Here is a 19,518-nt window from a genome sequence, read left to right on the forward strand (position 1 = left end):
ACTAATTTCCTTTAAAATTAATTGTTCGTTACCAAAATTCAGCCCAAACATATGAACACAATTCCTTTTGACCGTACAATTATGGCATTTGCTCACAGTACAGCGAAAACAACACAATCAAAGAAACCGTATTTTTACATCGAGCGTCGCGCACAAATTGATGCGCACAAGCTTTTTTTTTCTCAGTACCGTAATCCGGGGGCAAATTGATCACTTTTTCGCAACTTTTTGTCATGTTTTTCTTTGGAATTCAAATATTGTCAAATTTATTTCGGTAAAACCAGTACTTCATTGATCTCTATCAAATTATGTAATTGTTTTTTGATGAAATAAATTTTAACATTTCATAAAATTAGTTCTAATATCAATAATTGAAAATGACACATTGGGGCGAAATTGATCACTATAGAATTAAGCATATTTTAGAAAGTAAAATTTCCCTATCTACTAAATTTAAGTCTCCTGAATCTGAAAATAATGTCAATATTCTTACAACTTGTGTATCTCATCATTTAATTGCAAAAATAAACTTTGTAAATCTGCATAATACGCCTAAATGTATGCAATTTCCCTTGAAATAAGCACGTTCTTGAACAATAAACGCTTTTATAAGCAAACGACTGTTCTTGTAATGCTGTACGATTTCAAAAATGAGTTCAGCAGTTCATACTGAAGCTTGCACAACATTTTTAGCACTCAAAGTTCGTTTGCAGGCTTAGCACTAGCGGATTGTTTAGTACCAACATTTTCAACAGTATTGCTGACACCTTGAAACAATGTGAATATTTCTATGCAAAACTGACCTTAATAAAAATGAAATAGTTTAAAATTATCATTAACATCTATAAATTAGAAAAAATGGAATGTTTGTTATGCCAACAAAGTATTAAGCATCCTTGAAAAGAAATGCTATTTGGTACCGACCTGATCAAATTCACCCCAGTGATCAATTTGCCCCCGGATTACGGTACGACAGATTAAACTTTGTTAACATTCTCAATTATACGCGGCGGTTGAGAAAATTTCGTAAAATTTGGTGATTTATTGAAGTTTTACGGCATGCGATTGGAATGAAATTCTTCAGTGAAGAAGCACGAAGTTTTTCCATAGTGAAAATAAGTGCCCGGCGAAGTAAGTCACCCACGGGGGCGGGAAGAAACTTGTGTTGGAAAGTGGTGTGGCTCAGTCGATCGCTAAGCATTTCTCTCAAATCGTGTTCGTTCATGTGATTTCGGTGATAAAGTGCAAAGTGGATAATTGAACTGAAGTTATTTACCGAAATACAGTAGTTTTGTAGCGGGCCCCCCGGCTAGGTCACTGTTTTTTTTCGGAATATTGATCAATCCTTTTCTTCTCACAATTTTATTTATTATTAAAAAGTCGTCACAATTCACTAGCTTTCCGCCCTTAGAATCGTTCTTAAGGAATCGATGGAGACACTTTCACTTTTCCCTCGATTCTGATCGCGTATGTGGGTGGTTCCACCAATTTCCCGAAATATACTTTATCCACCTAAACTTTATCCACCTTATATCACTATCAAACACTCTCGACCCGAATTGGCCCGCTCGTCAATTTGGCAGAAAATGCCCACTGAACTTTGAACGAAAATGTCGAAAACGAACGCCTGGAACAGACCGTCAGAACAGCGCCCTCGCCGCCAGCGATCGGGGCGTTTTATCGCGCTCCCGCGGGGAACTCAATCTCCCAATCTGAAAATAAAGAGAGAAAAGAGAAAAGCCAAAACGAGCGTTGCTCTGGCTCAGTTAGTACAGCCATGTGACCGAGACCTTGTTGGGGCGTTCAGTCAGCGCTGTCGGGTGACACACAAACAAAAATTAAAACAAAAACATTCTCCGGCATTGGAGCACGTTAACGAGCAACAAGCAGTAAGGTTCTTGGCTTCTGCTTACATCGCTTGTTTTCTAGTTAACCTAGTGAAAACCCACATCTGATGAAATCCACCAACTTGCGTGGAACATCATCGAAAAAATAAAAGGGTTCTTTCCTAGATCAATGGTGATCATTGATCTTTCGAATTATTCGATACGGGGAGGGGAATGCTTCTTTCGGTCGGCAGGACCGCTACAGTTTTATTGCATTTTTGGTGTACAAGTGTACAAACCATAACAGCTTTCACAAAATTATACTTGGATAATGAATCTTTGTTGCAGGTAAGTTTAAATATCCGCCGTAGTGGAACATTTAAAGTTTGATACGACGAAAGACGCTTACGACGAAGAAGAACAAAACCCTATGGCGATTAGGTTGCAATGTTTCACTGAAATATGCCATCAAATTACTAGAAAATGGCAGTCAATTTCAAGTAGATGAAAAAACCGAATTTAGTACTATACCATTTAATTCCACTAGAGTTTGTATCCTTTGACAGAAACGCGTATTTCGACCTCAACTGTAAAGCCTTCTTCAGTGTCGTGTACTAGACTCAACTTGACGAGTACTAAATTCGATTTTTTCATCTACTTATAGGTATTCTACTAAACAGCTCGAAGATTTATTATCAGTTAATTGCTATTCAATTTTAATGTCTTCTAATCTATTTTACACTTCGAGAGTAATGCTGATTCTCTAGTTAGGGGTCAGTAATATTAGCTTAGATAAATTTATTTGCGAAATTATGCTTTTGAATAGGATTTATTCGTGCTGTTCGGGATTTGAATCAACGTGTTCAGAATATGAGACAGAATGAACACAGTGTTCGGTATTTGAATTAAAATTTTGTACCTGCTGTTACGTAAAAATAATACTAATCAAACTCAAATAAATATTTTTATCAGCACACTCAATAGCCAACAGTTGGGCTTTGCGAATAAATTTAAATTTTTACAAATATCTACTAATTTCTACTTATTATATGCATTTGAAGTCTCTGTTGACCTTAAGTGTTCGGAATATGAGTCAGAACAGTATTCAGTTATAGAGAGTATTACCCCATATAACGTTTTGACTCATATTCCGTACACTTAAGGCCAACTGTGACTTCAGATTCATCTGATAGGCATAAATTAATTAATATTTATGAAAAATGTAATTTTTTCGCGATATCTAACTGTTAGCTGTTGGAGGTGCCGATAAAAAATACTTATTTTAACTCGTGTTGTGTATTGTTGTATTGTTTAGTATGGAACAACATTCTGATTCAAATGCCGAACACTGTTAATTCTGTTTCATATTCCGAAGGTTCAAATTTCGAACAACATGAATAAATCGTACTCAAATGAATAATTTTGCAAATAAAGTTATCTGAGCTAGTTCTACTAACCTCGAACTAGAGAATCAGCATTACTCCCGAAGATAGATTAAAAGATTTTAAAATTGAATAGCAAATGACTGCATTTTTGATAACATATTTCAACGAAACAATTCAACCAAATCACCATACAAAAACCGAGTGTTCGGAATATGAGCCTGTTCGGAATTTGAGACAAAACGGTACTCATATTTGCAAACAATATAAAGGTGCTTTCCATAATGTGCACACAACACAGGTGGAATTTCAGTTTTCTATGAGATTTAAAAAGAATAATTTATTGCCTATTTAATTTCTTGCCGACCTGGAACCTTGCGTGATAGCACTACAAGAAACCAAAGCCGGGCGGTATAACGTGCTGGCTCATCGGCAAGCAATACACGTTGCAGCTAGCATCAAATACCGTGCACTACTGGGACGAAGAAAGCTTCACGAAGAAGATAATTGCAGCAGCGAAGAAGTCGATCCCACAAACCAGTGAACGAATCAGGCCAAATTCGGTACCGCGTTGGTGCCCAGAAGCAAAGGCGGCAATTAAACGACGACGAAAGTGTCAGCGCTCCCTTCGACGTTTCCAGAAACTTGATCCGAACCAACCCGAAGCATTGGCGATTTTCCAGGAAGCTAGAGCAGTGGCGAAAAAGGCGGTCAATCTGCGAGAAACGGCTAGCTCGTAGGTTGGGTTTTTTCCTCTCAGAGTCGCCTATTTACCTGCTCAAGAGGCTCACGACGGATACCGTAGCTGAAGTGGACGTAACATAGGAGATTTGACGCACAATCACAGGGACATAGCCTATGGAATATGGAAAGTAGAAGTGGCGTACATTTTACTTATTTTTTTTTTTCGTTCATGATAGAGTTAGGGTTAGTTTAAGGGCTAGTGAAGTGGTGCGGCCGATAGATGACGGTGGGGTCCTTTGTGGGCATGCGAAGGGGAATCGGATGACATACCTGGCAGCTGCAGTGTTCTGGAGGGTTTAACATGCCGCTACCGATTCCTGCGGCACTTCCAACGACGGTCTTAGACTGGTTCACAGTTGGATGGAGTGCACCCGTCGTTGTGATAACTACGACCTCTCCTTGACGACCTTGCCGACCAATCCAATTATGGCCACGAGGATGCTCAGATGGACGGGTCGAGTTAGATGTTGATGGCTTGGTCGCTCTGGTTGGAGGGTACGGCGAGTTGGCAAACAGGTGGTCGGGACACACGTGGCTCCTCCGGGGCGGGTTTCAGACACCGCGCCTACCAGCCACGAGAGATGGGTAGTAGCCGTCGCTTTAGGTCGGATCTCGTTGGGCGGGTTATCTGACGCTGGGGCACACGTGGTTCCTCCGGGACTGGGTCTGACTGTGCGCCCGCCAGCACAAGGGATGATCCTTCGGCGTCGTTCTCCGCAAGATATAGTTGGTATGTTATAAGGCAGCGTCCATTTATTACGTAACGCTAAAATTGGAAATTTTTGACAGAAGTGCCAGAAAATCGGACCCCAGCCAGGCGTCCCGGAAAGCCGAGAAGGGTGGGCCCGAAAAGGCTGGCCCCTCACGGATTGATGGGAACAGGGGGTGGCGGCCATTGAGAGGTCCTCAAACACCACAGGTTAGGGCGGATCAGGGGGGACGCCCACTGAACAACCGTAGAGTGAAAGAAGAGGAACTAGAAGCACGAAGTGCAGGAGCGTAGGGATACCAGGCCAAAGAAAGGTAGCAGGGTAGGTGCCAAGCGCGAAAAGAGTGATGCGATCATCATCAAGACGAAAGAGTCCAAGTACTCGGAAGTCTTGAAGGCGATGCTCAGCGACGCGAAGCTCGCTGATTTAGGAGCCGACGTAAGCAGTGTCAGACGCACTTGTACAGGTGAAATGATCCTCAAGCTTGAGCGCGACATGGAGCGCAAAAGCGCCGCCTACAAAAGCTTGGCGAGGGTGTCGAGGTGAGGGCTCTAACGCAGGCAGTGACTTTGAAGGTGATGAACCTTGACGAGATCACTGACGCAGAAGAGCTCATCACGGCACTGCGGCAATAGTGCAAGGTACAGGTGCCCACCGCTGCCGTACGGCTACGGAAAGGTCCGGCAGGGACTCAGGTGGCCTTAGTACAGCTACTAAGTCCGCGAAGGTAGGAAAGATCAAGGTGGGTTGGTCAGTATGCTCATTGGCCATACACGAGCAACCGGTGATCTGCTTCAGGTGTAGGGAACCAGACACAAGTCCTGGGGCTGTAAAGGCCCTGATAGGACCAAGTTGTTTAGGCGATGTGGTGAGGAAGGTCATAAGGCACTAGGCTGCAAGAACCCTCCCAAGTGCTTGATTTGTTCCGGGAAGTCCGTGAACAACAAGCATCCAACGGGAGGCTCAAGGTGTCCGACCTTCAAAAGAGCCATAAATGAAAAGTCACAGTGCAGAACGCAGCTTAACCTGAACCATTGTGACGCAGCTCAGCAATGTTGAATGTTGAAAAATGTAATCTAATAACTTATAGCAGAAAACGAAACACTCCGAATTTAACAATAAGTTTTAGTGATCTTGACTGGTATTTTTGTGAACTTAATTTTGGATTTCGGCTTGCAGTCACAATCAAAAGCGATGAATTAAAATTATCAACGCTTTTGATTGTGACTGCAAGCCGAAATCCAAAATTAAGTTTAACAATAATGTTAGGAAACCAACAAGTTAAAAAAAGTGATAAAATTAGAGATCTAGGAGTAATTTTGGATTCCAAATTAACGTTCGTTGAACATTACAACACATTAACTCATAAAGCGGGCAATATGCTTAACTTCATAAAACGTTTCGGATATCATTTTCAAGACCGTTATACGATCAAAACCCTTAACGTTGCTTATGTGAGATCCATATTAGAGTATTGTAGTATTGTCTGGTCCCCATATTTGAAATCACATGAAGAACGAATAGAGTCGATTCAAAAGCAGTTTTTACTATACGCACTCCGCAAATTAGGATGGACTGTATTTCCTCTTCCGTCATATAAAGCACGATGCATGTTGATAAACATTCAGACATTAAAACAGCGACGAGAATATGCCATGGTCGCATTTGTTAATGATATCGTTTCACAACGTATTGACTCAACAAAGCTATTATCTAACTTAAACTTTTATGCTCCTAATCGACAATTGCGTCACAGAAATTTGTTTACTTTAGATCGTTATCGTACAAACTACGCCAAATTTAGTCCTCTAAATCAAATGATGTCTGTTTACAATGAGCACTGTGAAATGATTGATCTTAGTATGCCCCGGACCAAATTGAAATCATATTTTAACTCACTAGGAAATCTTAGAATATAAGAAACTATGTAACTATGTAGTCTACAAATGATTGACGAAATAAATAAATAAATAAATTTAGCAAATTGCTGTATCAAGCAGTTGCTGAGTGGGGGACGGATATCGCCATCATATCGGACCCATACCGAGTACCCGCCGGCAACGGCAACTGGGTCATGGATGGATCCGGAAAAATGGCAGCGATATGGACGACGGGTAAATACCCCGTCCAGGAGTTGGTGTCTACTACCTACGAGGGCATCGGTATCGCCAAGGTAAACGGAGTCCTCTTCTGTAGCTGCTATGTGCCTCCGAGTTGGTCGACCGAGCGGTTCACGCAGATGCTGGACTGTATGACGACCGTGCTGACAGGGCGAAGGCCAGTAGTAATAGCGGGTGACTTCAGTGCCTGTGCCGTGGAATGGAGAAGCCGTATCACGAACCAGCGGGGTCAAATCCTGCTAGAGGCACTGGCCGTGCTAGATGTCGATCTGGCTAATGTTGGTACCAAAAGTACCTTTAGCCGAAACGGAGCGGAGTCGATTATCGACGTTACTTTTTGTAGTCCTGGCCTAACGAGTAGTTCGAACTGGAGGGTAGACAATGCCTACACTCACAGCGATCACCTGGCGGTTCGCTACAGTATCGACTACAACAACAGAAGGTAGCGAGTAGAGGAGCGGCTAGGTCAAGGCCAAGCCCTCGTTGGTGGAAGACATCGTACTTCAATGACGAAGAACTTAGAGAGGCGCTCCGCCGTGAGCGTAACCTACTCGGCCTACACGCTAAGCCTGCTCAACGCAGCGCATGTGTTAAAACTACACAGAATGAGGCAAACAATGCAGGACTCTCTGGCTGAGTGAAAATTCTGTGTAACTCGCGCTTATGCTATGTGTAACCGATGTGTTGGCCATTGGCTGTGCGCGGATCGATGGAAATGGAACTGTCAGTCATCTCCCGCACGGCAGCAAACAGTTGGCCGTTGGTAAGATGGGGAGTTTTCAGGGATTTTTTCCAGCGAAAAGCCAGAAGATGATCGCAAATGAGAAAGTTTTTCCCCCATTTGCTTCCGCTTCGGCTATTCGAATGAAAAAATCTCTGAAAAACTTTAAAATCGAAATGTTTTTTTATGTTTTCAGAAGCAAAACAAACATGGAAGCGAATTCCGAATTCCCAGCGTTCCTCCTCTGTGCGCATTTCACTCATTCGGTTTGTTTACCACCGTTTGCACAAAACTGTGTACAGCCCCCTTTGCACAGAATCTGTGCTGCATGAAGAGAGGCCGATTTTGTGTACTCGGCACTCATTTCTAAGCGGATGAAGTTTAGCGTGTAAGCGGGGACGAACTGGTAGCGGTGCTCTCACGTGCATGCGATGCGACCATGCCTAGGAAAGTCCACCCTAGGAATGGGAGACCACCGACGTACTGGTGGACTCAAGCGATTGCGAACTTGCGCCGTGCCTGCCTACGGGCCAGGAGGCGGATGCAGCGAGCATGTACCGAGGAGGAGCGTTAAGAACGACGGGTGGTGTTCACCGTTGCCAAAGTCGCGCTGTGGTGCACAATCAAAGACGTGCCCATGCAAATTTAATTAATCCGGTGCTCACTTGGAGCATCGACGAAATTGTTTTGATTACACACGCGAAATGTCCGGCCGAACTGCAGGCACCTGTTGGCGACTGTTCGGTGGCATTTCGCGCGGTGCCAATCATTAAACCATCATCGATCGTAACCGAGTCCAAAGGTCTTGGCCCATAAGGTCTAGGCAAATTCGTAAATGTATCATCATTGTTGATAGTAATGACTGGTGACAATGTGTGAATATAAGCGCCTTCTGCACCAGCAGGAGGTCAGTTCCTTCAGGTCTTCGGACCAATGCCAACTAAATGGTTTTTTAATATATATTACTGCCAGTGTTCGGTTCGTAAGTAATGCCCAAAGTGGTCCGCGGGTTCCGGCTTCTTCATCAGTGGTTCTAGCATATTTCATTTCATCAGTGGTTATTATGTGAAGATAGTCGAATTGTGTTAATTAATTGTGTAAAAGTGAATAATTGTCGATAAAGTAAATGTAACAGTGATTAAATCTTTTTTTAAAAATCCGATCACGATAGCCCTGTGATTATTGTATTCGGTAGAAAAGCTAAATTGCCCCAAGATATGTTAAAATTTCGTTCTGAGCCAATTTATAACTTTGATGAGTATCTTGCAGAATTAAAATTTAAATTACAAAAATCTGGCGAAATAGCTCGCAATAATTTGATTGAACAAAAAAATAAAAAGGACAAATGAGTTAAATAAAAATCTAAATCCAATTAATGTTGAAATAGGAGATTTAGTTTATGTTACAAACGAAAATAGAAAAAAATTAGAACCGTTTTATTTAGGCCCTTTCAAAATTAAAAAGTTAGAAGATATGAATTACACAGTTGTAAACGTAGATAATAAAAAAGAAATGAAAATTCATAAAAATCCAATAATCAAAATATAATGTTATACTTGTTTTCAAATTGTATAGATTTTAACAACAAAAATTGACAAAAAAATGTGTAAACAAAAAAAAAATAATATTGGGTAAAGATTTTTGGACTGCTAGCGAAAAGAATGTTAACAACATTATCCCAAAAAAAGGGGGGATGGTGTGGGGCACAATCAAAGACGTGCCCATGCAAATTTAATTAATCCGGTGCTCACTTGGAGCATCGACGAAATTGTTTTGATTACACACGCGAAATGTCCGGCCGAACTGCAGGCACCTGTTGGCGACTGTTCGGTGGCATTTCGCGCGGTGCCAATCATTAAACCATCATCGATCGTAACCGAGTCCAAAGGTCTTGGCCCATAAGGTCTAGGCAAATTCGTAAATGTATCATCATTGTTGATAGTAATGACTGGTGACAATGTGTGAATAAAAGCGCCTTCTGCACCAGCAGGAGGTCAGTTCCTTCAGGTCTTCGGACCAATGCCAACTAAATGGTTTTTTAATATATATTACTGCCAGTGTTCGGTTCGTAAGTAATGCCCAAAGTGGTCCGCGGGTTCCGGCTTCTTCATCAGTGGGGTCCAGATAGCCGTAGCGGTAAACGCGCAGCTATTCAGCATGACCAAGCTGAGGGTCGTGGGTTCGAATCCCACCGGTCGAGGATCTTTTCGGGTTGGAAATTTTCTCGACTTCCAAGGGCATAGAGTATCTTCGTACCTGCCACACGATATACGCATGCAAAAATGGTTATTGGCACAGTATACTCTCAGTTAATAACTGTGGAAGTGCTCATAAGAACACTAAGCTGAGAAGCAGGCTCTGTTCCAGTGGGGACGTAACGCCAGAAAGAAGAAGATCAGTGGTTCCAGCATATTTCAGCGCTGAAGTCCGATATAAGGGCAAGCAAAAAAGCCTGCTTTGAGGGACTCTGTCAGAGTGCCAACGCGAATCCGTGGAGCGATGCCTACAGGATCGTTATGGACAAGACAAGAGGTGCAAGGGGCTCTTTCCGCACCAAAACCCTAGCCCTTGGTCTTCTTTCGTAGGACAGCCGGGGATTGGGGCTGGCGATGAGGAGAGGGTAACCGATGAGGAATAACAAAATCCCTCAGTATAGGTAAGGCACCAGGTCCGGACGGAGTTCCAAACCTGGCCCTCAAAGTCGCAATCTTGGAGGCTCCGGGGATGTTCAGATCTGCTACGCAGATATGCCTGGACGCGGGAGTATTTCCAGATGTGTGGAAGAGGCAGAGCCTAGTACTATTGCCAAAGGCGGGAAGGTGACCCGTCGGCGTATAGACCAATATGCTTGATCGACACGACGGGGAAGGTGCTCGAGAAGATCATCCTCAACAGACTGTTGAGGTACACCGAGGGTGTAAATGGTCTCTCAAGCAACCAGTTCGGCTTCCGGAAAGGGAGGTCCACCGTAGACGCTATTCTGACGGTTAAGTAAACCGCTGAGATAGCACTGCAGCGTAAGAGGACGGGGATTCGCTACTGCGCAGTAGTGACTCTGGATGTAAGGAACGCATTCAATAGTGCATGTTGGACGGCTATTGCTGATGCGCTCCTGCGTCTGGGGATACCCGAGTACCTGTACAAGATTCTCGGGAGTTACTTCCAGAATCGGGTATTAGTCTATGACACAGAGGAGGGTCGGAAGTGCTTTCACATAACCTCAGGAGTCCCTCAAGGTTCCATCCTGGGTCCGGTGTTATGGAATGTCATGTACGACGAGGTGTTGAAATGGTCCCCGGGTATGGTCATCGTTGGCTTTGCCGACGATATTACGCTGGAGGTCTACGGTGAATCGATCGAAGAAGTGGAATTGACTGCAGCCCACTCGATCGCAATTGTGGAGGAGTGGATGAGCTCCAGGAAACTGGAATTGGCTCACCACAAGACTGAGACTGTTGTTGTCAACAACCGAAAGTCGGTGCAGCAAGCGGTGATCAGTGTAGGCGACTGCACAATCACTTCGAAGCGCTCCATCAAACACTTGGGGGTGATGATCGACGACAAGCTTACCTTCGGTAGCCATGTCGATTATGCCTGCAAGAGAGCCTCCACAGCTATTGTGGCACTGTCCCGGATGATGTCCAATAGCTCTGCGGTGTACGCCAGTAAGCGTAAGCTTCTGGCCAGTGTCGCCTCGTCCATACTGAGGTATGGTGGCCCGGCTTGGGGCACGGCTTTAAGTACCAACAGCTACCGTAGCAAGCTGGAGAGTACATATAGGCTAATATGCCTGAGGGTTGCGATCGCGTACCGTACCGTGTCACACGATGCACTCTGCGTCATCACCGGTATGGTGCCTATTGGTATCCTTATCATGGAAGACATAGAGTGCTTCGAAAGGCGTGGCACAAGAGGCATACGCAGGACTGCAAGACTGGCCTCTATGGTCAAATGGCAGCGTGCGTGGGACAGTTCCACCAAGGGAGTGTGGACTCACAGGTTGATTCCGAGGTTAGATATCTGGGTCAATAGGCGCCATGGGAAACTAACACTCCACCTGACACAGGTCCTTACGGAGCATGGTTGCTTTAGACAGTATCTACACCGTTTCGGTCATGCGGGTTCTCCCGAATGTCCAGTTTGTGCAGGTTTAGAGGAAACGGCGGAACACGTTTTGTTCGTGTGCCCGCGTTTCCGCATAATGCGTGACCGCATGTTTGCCACATGCTGTGGGGACACGACTCCAGACAATCTGGTTCAGAGGATGTGTGAAGACGAGTTTGGCTGGAATGCCGTTTCATCGGCTATCACCCACATCGTCTTGGAACTACAAAGGAGGTGGCGAGTGGACTCGAGGAGTGGCTAGTGCAGACGCTAAACAACAGGTGGTCCAAGGGTTCGCAGTCGGCTACGTAGGTCATACCGGTGCCCTACGCACAGTGGCGCATGGCCGGACAAAACCTCAAAAACTCATGTTCTCAAAATCACTCGTCAATATTTTTTATAGACTTCTTTACTATTGAGCGACAATTTCTCAAAATTTGAGATTGATCTGTTCTGTTTTCGATTTTTGGCAGCATCGTAAGTGTGGGAAAGTCAGCAAAATTGGACTGCTCGAAATTCATCAACTTCGATTCACCTAGCAAACTTCAAACATCTGTATCTCAACGAAATCATAACCGATTTAAGCTCAATAGGTTCCATTTGAAAGCGTAGTTGTGAGGCTTAGTTTTGACTATAATTATATAATTTTTAACATATTAAGTTGTTATTTGTAGCAAAAAAATGTTTCAAATAATCTTTCTCCAAAATTTTGTTAAATTTTCTAAACTTCGTACGTTTTATGTGAAGAGTTTCGGGAAAATGAGTCACTCACTATGAAGCAGCAAATCATCCTTACTTTCAAACGTGCAATCGTTTTTCTTGCCCCTTTTTGCCCCTAGAGGTGAAAATTCCATTTTCATTTTTCATTATAATTTATCGATTTCATCATTCAAATCTATATAATTGATCATAATTCGTTTGAAACTTTAGTGGAATTTCTAAAAGGAAGTTAAATTTGTACCTCTAGTTCAGGTTTATGCAAAAATTTCTGCCTTACAACAAAAAAATGTAGTGATAGCCTTTTTATACGATTGGATGAAAAAACTTAATTTGGACCAATTTCACTAGAAAATCGAATTTTCAATTTGACTGTTATTTCCAACGGGATGATATCAGGTATCCAAGATAATTAATAGATAACTATTATCTAGCAATTTGAGACGTATTTGAGGTTTTGTCCGACCTTTGTATGAAGGACCGCCACTGTGCTACGGTCGAAATCGACCCTTACAGCGATTAGGTGGCCGCGGGGAAAACATCCTGGTAGCGTTGCTGTCGTGGCGCCAGCCTACTGAGTTGGATACGAGCCTCTGGTTGTTCGGGGCAGGTGGAGGCCCCTTCGTCAACAATCCCAGCTGGTGCTAGGTGATAGGGCCTGAGCCTTCAGTAGGTCAAATTGCGAAGCCCGCAGTATCAGTTCTTGATACCTGCGGTGCAGCTGGGCGCGGGCGTTGTGGTCGGGCAGGGTCGACAATGGGAGGTAAGGACCACCTGGGAAGCTGGCAAAGCGCCAGCATGCTACCTTGGTGGGCCCCCCTAAGCGTGCCATCGATGTTCGTTGCTGCATGGTTACGCAGCTAACCTGGAGGTTGCGATGTGCAATAGCCCCTCTCCGAAGCAATGCCTTCTTGGTGGTCCCGGAGAGACGAAGGGTTTGGCGGCAATGGGAATGGTTTAGTAGGTCGGGGTGTAGTCCTGTTTACTGCTTGCATGTAGTAAATGGTCCCCAACTCCACACTACTGGACCTTGGTCCAGAGTCTGTTGAGCAGATTATCCCCCAATTGCTAAAAAAAAAGACCGTAGTAGCACAGCCGACCAGCGAGTGTTTACCCGGCTAAGGATCGGCCACACGCGGCTAACACACATCCCCGTTAAAAAAAGAATCTCCACCCACATGTGAATACTACGGAACGGCAGTGGATGTGCGTCATGTCATTCTGGAATGTCGAAAATTAGATAAAGAACGACTAGAAAATGGCATCAACACCACAAGTTTACGAGGTGCACTCGGAAACAAAGACGTTAAAGTTTAAAATCTTTCAAAATTCTTGCATGACACTAGGTTATACAAGTAATTGTAGAATACAGTTGAATTGTAAATTTTAAACCGACGCCGACACGAATGCACACTTATGGTGTTAAGTGTCGTAAACAAACAAACAAACAAACAGAAGATAGAAGATAAAAGATAGGAGATAGAAGATAGAAGATAGAAGATAGAAGATAGAAGATAGAAGATAGAAGATAGAAGATAGAAGATAGAAGATAGAAGATAGAAGATAGAAGATAGAAGATAGAAGATAGAAGATAGAAGATAGAAGATAGAAGATAGAAGATAGAAGATAGAAGATAGAAGATAGAAGATAGAAGATAGAAGATAGAAGATAGAAGATAGAAGATAGAAGATAGAAGATAGAAGATAGAAGATAGAAGATAGAAGATAGAAGATAGAAGATAGAAGATAGAAGATAGAAGATAGAAGATAGAAGATAGAAGATAGAAGATAGAAGATAGAAGATAGAAGATAGAAGATAGAAGATAGAAGATAGAAGATAGAAGATAGAAGATAGAAGATAGAAGATAGAAGATAGAAGATAGAAGATAGAAGATAGAAGATAGAAGATAGAAGATAGAAGATAGAAGATAGAAGATAGAAGATAGAAGATAGAAGATAGAAGATAGAAGATAGAAGATAGAAGATAGAAGATAGAAGATAGAAGATAGAAGATAGAAGATAGAAGATAGAAGATAGAAGATAGAAGATAGAAGATAGAAGATAGAAGATAGAAGATAGAAGATAGAAGATAGAAGATAGAAGATAGAAGATAGAAGATAGAAGATAGAAGATAGAAGATAGAAGATAGAAGATAGAAGATAGAAGATAGAAGATAGAAGATAGAAGATAGAAGATAGAAGATATCCTGAAAAGTGTTGCAGTTACGGTGAAGATAAAACGAAGCAAAACTCGAATTTGTAAGAGGAGCACAAATCTGGAGAACCGTACATCAGTTTAAGCAGAAAACTTGATCGATTGGTCACTCGCTGGTAGTGAACTATCGATCAAGTTTTCAGTTAAAATGAATCTTCGGTTCTAGAGATTTGTACTCTTTAAAATTCGAGGTTTGGCTTCGAATCATCTTAACCTTAAAAATTATTAGTCTTTGCAAACAGAATGGTTAACTAGGAAGAACGATAAGCAATCCAAAAAAAATTTTTGTTTTTCACGACCAAACACATATTGCTAAAGATGCCGAAAACGCGTGAAACTCGAAAGAACTATCAACTAAATGAAGAAAGGCGAATGTCAGATGATCGATCACCATCCTGAAGTAAATGAAGATGTGATAATGCTGAGTGCCTTTAACTTTTCAAGGAAATGGGGTATCGGGGAACTGGTGTTTGGGAAACTGGCTGTTTGGGAAACGACATTCGGGAAAAGGAGTACAACCATTTGATGTTGCGTAATTCACAAGAAACATAAAAAAGGAGCTGATTCATTCAAATTCAATTTTTACAGTCATAAAAAAAAATTTAATTAGTCAAACAAATGACCTACAATCGAAGAGAAGACGCAAAGCATTCATCGCAGTAATGGCTGGCAATAATTCATTTATTTTTAATTAGAAAACTTAATTCCCCCGCCTTGGAAGTTTGCAGAAATATTTCACCTCGAAGCAGTCTAACTTTCTCATTTTCATTCTCTGTCTCCGCTTTCTTTCTATTTCAGATGTAAATTAAAAAACTTAGTCGGTACTATTTTAAGCCGCGAAGTGCACGTGAAAGGAGGTAAGTCTGTCCCAAAACTACACAAATGCTTGCGGCGAGAATCGGAGTTTTCTTCTCACCTGTCTCAACGGGGTTGTAGCTTGGGCTTTCAATATCACAGTCTCAGTCAACGGGTTGTCTGTTTTGTTAGAGAGGGACGGCAGCAGCTGAGTACGATGAGGTATGCCCCAATGGGATGTGCAAAATTACAGCAGTTGTCGTTTAAAATAATTATGCTCCTCTGGTATGGGACGCTGCGGCAGATGCAATGAACGGAAAGAACAAAACACATAATTATGATTAATTCACACCGCTTTCGACTACCTCTATCCAGTAAGAGCAGCAACGCCATACGTGCATGATTTTGCTTTACATAAAGTTCCATTTTAATTAGGTTGGATAAGTAATATTTGTCCTTTTTTGCTCCATTCTCTTTCTGTCGATCCAGAGGCAGGATTAAGGGGGGAAAGTTTGTCTGAAAGTGAGACTTTCTAACTCTTTGTATAGCTATCAAATATCTGGCAGCTTGAAAACATATTGTTTCATATTGTAAAAACTATTTGAAAAATGGCTAGCATTCTTTCCTTCTTACCACTATGACAGTTGTTCCTGTCCCAGCGACTCACATTCATACATCCGTATGAAATACCATCTTTGACACTTCCTCTGAGAGGTGGTCGAGCTTCTAGTCCATCAGAATAGAAGCTCAAGCAGAGTCTGGCTAGAGCGTGGTGGGAGTTCAACAGTGAACTCTGTTGACTACATAACACCACATATCTGCAAGTAGTCGTGTCATTCTACTTCCTGAGTAAAGAAGGGTGACACCAATTTGAAACGGCGAGTAGGCTCATGGCAGGTCTCTGGATACGTTCAGAACCCGTCCATTTTAAGTGATGAGTACTAGGCTCGGATGATCATTCCCTACCTACGCCGATCCGGCTCTGAACACGATCCTCATAAGGGATCGTGTCAACCCTAACATGGCCTCCCTGCTTGCATAGATAACCCTGGGAATATGAAAGGTGACTACGTACGGCGGTTGACGATAGCGGTCTGGAAAGAGGACCCTGAATAATGGAGATTATATACAACATCGGAGAAGGGGCGGCAAATCCGTTTACCAGAAGCGGGTTGGTAAGATTACCAATGCTTCAAACCCAACAAACGCATCAGCAGCACGAGCGTGAGCAGGAGCAAATTAACCTTCAGCAACAGCAGCAGTATATTATGTGGTCGAAAGTACCAAAACTACCGAAGGTAGTTACAGCGAAAAGACTTGTGGATGAGCTGCACGAGTATGTCGACAAAAGCAGCAATGTGCACAAAGACATCAAACTGTTGGTGACGAAGATGCAAGGAGCCCTTGCCCTTGGAGCGGCCGTCAAAGAATGGAAAACTCTGGAGGCGAGGGCTGATACAACCGAAAAAAAAAAACATGCGGTGACCAAGTCCGCATTAGAAGCAATGCGAGCCTCAGCATCGCGAAAAGTGGAAACGAGTACTGTAACGGGGGAAGCCCCCGTCTCGAACAAAAATGTCAGTGCATGCAAACAACGCCCTTCTTCACGCCGAAGAGGGCAAGAGCGTCACCACAAGATGTTAGATAAGGCGGCTCAAAAAAGCACAAGGACACCCCCGGTACTGAGGTATAGCCAACAACTGAGGAAGCTACTGAGGAAAACAGCCAAACTCCGAGGCAAGTGGCCAAAAAGAAACCCATCCGAAAATCGTGTGTCCATTAAGGGGCGGGACAAGGGCGAAGCGATCATTTTTAAAGCATGTACGAATCGTCCATGGAGGTTTTGCGTGCTATGCGGTCAAACTCAGATCTCAAAGAGGTAGACAAAAGTCCGTAGCGAAAATGAAGTGTGAAATAGCTATCATCTCTGAGCCATACCGAATCCTACCTAGAGATGGGAATTGGGTAGCAGACACAAGTAAAACAGCGGCAATTTGGACGGTTGGAAAATACCCCTTTCAGGAAGTGATTGAATGCGCAGAAGAAGGCTTCGTAATCGCCAAAGTTGATGGTGTGTACATGTGTATAGCTGCTACGCACCTCCGCGATGGCCGTTAAAAGAATTCAACGGTATGCTAGACAGATTAACGGAAGAGCTTATCGATCGTAGACCATTCGTCATAGCCGGCGACTTCAATGCTTGGGCGATCGAGTTTCGAGTGGGGAAGCCGCCTCACAAACGCAAGAGGATACAGTGTGTTAGAAGCATTAGCAAAGTTAGATGTTCATCTAGCCAACGAAGGTACCATCGGCACATATCGTCAGAAAAGCAGAGAGTCCATCATCGACTTCACTTTCTGCAACCCGAGGCTAACAAGACACATGAAATGGAGAGTGTGCCCATCAGATTATCCAGTACCGCATCAAGGGCAATTTCCATCTAGTATATTCGCGTTTATGGTACCAAAGTGTTCCAACTGCCAGGGCATCCTTATGAAGGAGGCCGACGTGCGGAAGCTGCTTCATCAACAAGAAAAACTTCTTGAAGCGGTACGCTCACAAAACGACACCAATCAGCGTATTGCTGCTGACCTAAGTAAATTCAGCTTAGTGTCAGTATTATTTGAAAGCATTGAGCACCTGCTCAATGAAATAAACGAATCGTTGGCTTTGTCCAACAAAAACAAAGAAAGCATACGCAATGCACTCGACCAGCACATGGTGTCGTGTGACTCACGCGTGAGCAATCACCGACATAAACATATCAAGTACAAAAATATCACAAAAAATTTAAAACTTTTTTGACGATTCTGCATTGGCTATTAAAAAGGCAGTCAATTCGGTAGCAGAAGAAGCAGTAAATGCAATCACGCCAACGGAGCCTCCAACCACTCCTGACCCACTTCCAATAATAATTGACGAGGTCAGAAATGAATTGGCCTCATTAGCCAAATCAGCTGCATTTGCAGCAATAGCAGAAGCATCAACGACGACGGAACATAAACAAGCAGAAATCTTATTCTTATCGAAGGAAATATTGGATGAGATTAAGTCTGTATCTGCTGCTGCTGAGACTATTGAGGGCAGCCCAAATAAAAACTCACTGCAAGCGAACAAAACATTAGCAGAAGACTTTATCTCTTCGAATATCAATTTACAGCCACATCACCAGCAGAAACAGCAACAACAAGAACAAAAACAACGACAACAACTACAATAACAGCCACAACAAAGAATTTCCGAATCCCTATCAAAAACTGACAGTCTCTCCTCTGTTTGGCGAATTTTGGGAAATAAGCGGTGCTGGACTGGTCAGCATACGACATGAAGCTGAGCCGTCGAAAGCTTCAAGAAAAAGCCAAGCAACGAAAAAAACGAAGACAGCGACAAATTTCCCGCATAACTAGTGGTCAACCATAAAACAGCATAAAAAACCACCAGCCACCTGAACGCAGCAGGAATTAAGGGCTCGACAAAGAGCTACTGGCTATGGCCAAATTTAAATTTGCTGGTCCACCTTCCAACACAGACCATCCAATTTCTGGCCTCTCAGTCCCGAAGCCAATCAATTTTACAGAGGGCGAAACTATTAATCCGTATCGTCCAGAAAAAGGAATCCTAGGAAATTCAACGCCCCTACATCCGTATGTCACCCACCATCATCCACCTCAACAACAACAAAAACCTTCAACCCAAACAATGTGTAGCAGTGACAGCCAATTCGACTTGGATCCATTGCGACCACCTATTGTGCGCTAACGGAGCAATCAACGGAGGGTGACGGTCGTTTCTTGAAAGCTCGTCTGCGTGACCCGAAAATCATGGACGTCGTCCGACTGTTCCTCGCGTACATGCACGATCAACAAGCAGATGTATGCGTGGATGGCTTTACTGCAACCAGTATTCGTCTGAAATTGGCATCTGAAGGTCTCCCATCTGATCCTGAGAATCTGCTTCGAATCTTCAAGGAGGTACATCAGGAATATGGACTGGACTCTTCGGCAGCAGTGACGGACCTGGAATCGTATCGGAAATATCTGTCCAGCGAGAGGATTCATCGTCTTCAGCAGCTGCGTGAGAGTGGCTCAAAACTCCAACTGCAGGTTCCGAGTTTTCGGAAATAATGACACCTTTCGACAAGAAAGTAGAAACTCTGCTACCTGACGCACATAGTAATCTAAGTATT

At 43.2% G+C, this 19,518-nt stretch overlaps 1 protein-coding gene across 5 annotated transcripts in view; it reads left to right on the forward strand.

Moving 5' to 3' along the window:
* Nucleotides 1-19,518, forward strand: part of LOC5578262 (Down syndrome cell adhesion molecule-like protein Dscam2) — a 573,793-nt gene that overhangs the window by 301,722 nt on the left and 252,553 nt on the right. For all 5 annotated transcript variants that reach the window (XM_021843982.1, XM_021843984.1, XM_021843986.1 and 2 more), the window contains exon 5: nt 15,336-15,394. In XM_021843982.1, coding sequence (XP_021699674.1) covers nt 15,336-15,394 — 59 coding nt within the window. The remainder of the gene's footprint in view (nt 1-15,335; nt 15,395-19,518) is intronic.

Source organism: Aedes aegypti, chromosome 2 (assembly GCF_002204515.2).
Source record: "Aedes aegypti strain LVP_AGWG chromosome 2, AaegL5.0 Primary Assembly, whole genome shotgun sequence".
NCBI classification, from domain to species: Eukaryota; Metazoa; Arthropoda; class Insecta; order Diptera; family Culicidae; genus Aedes; species Aedes aegypti.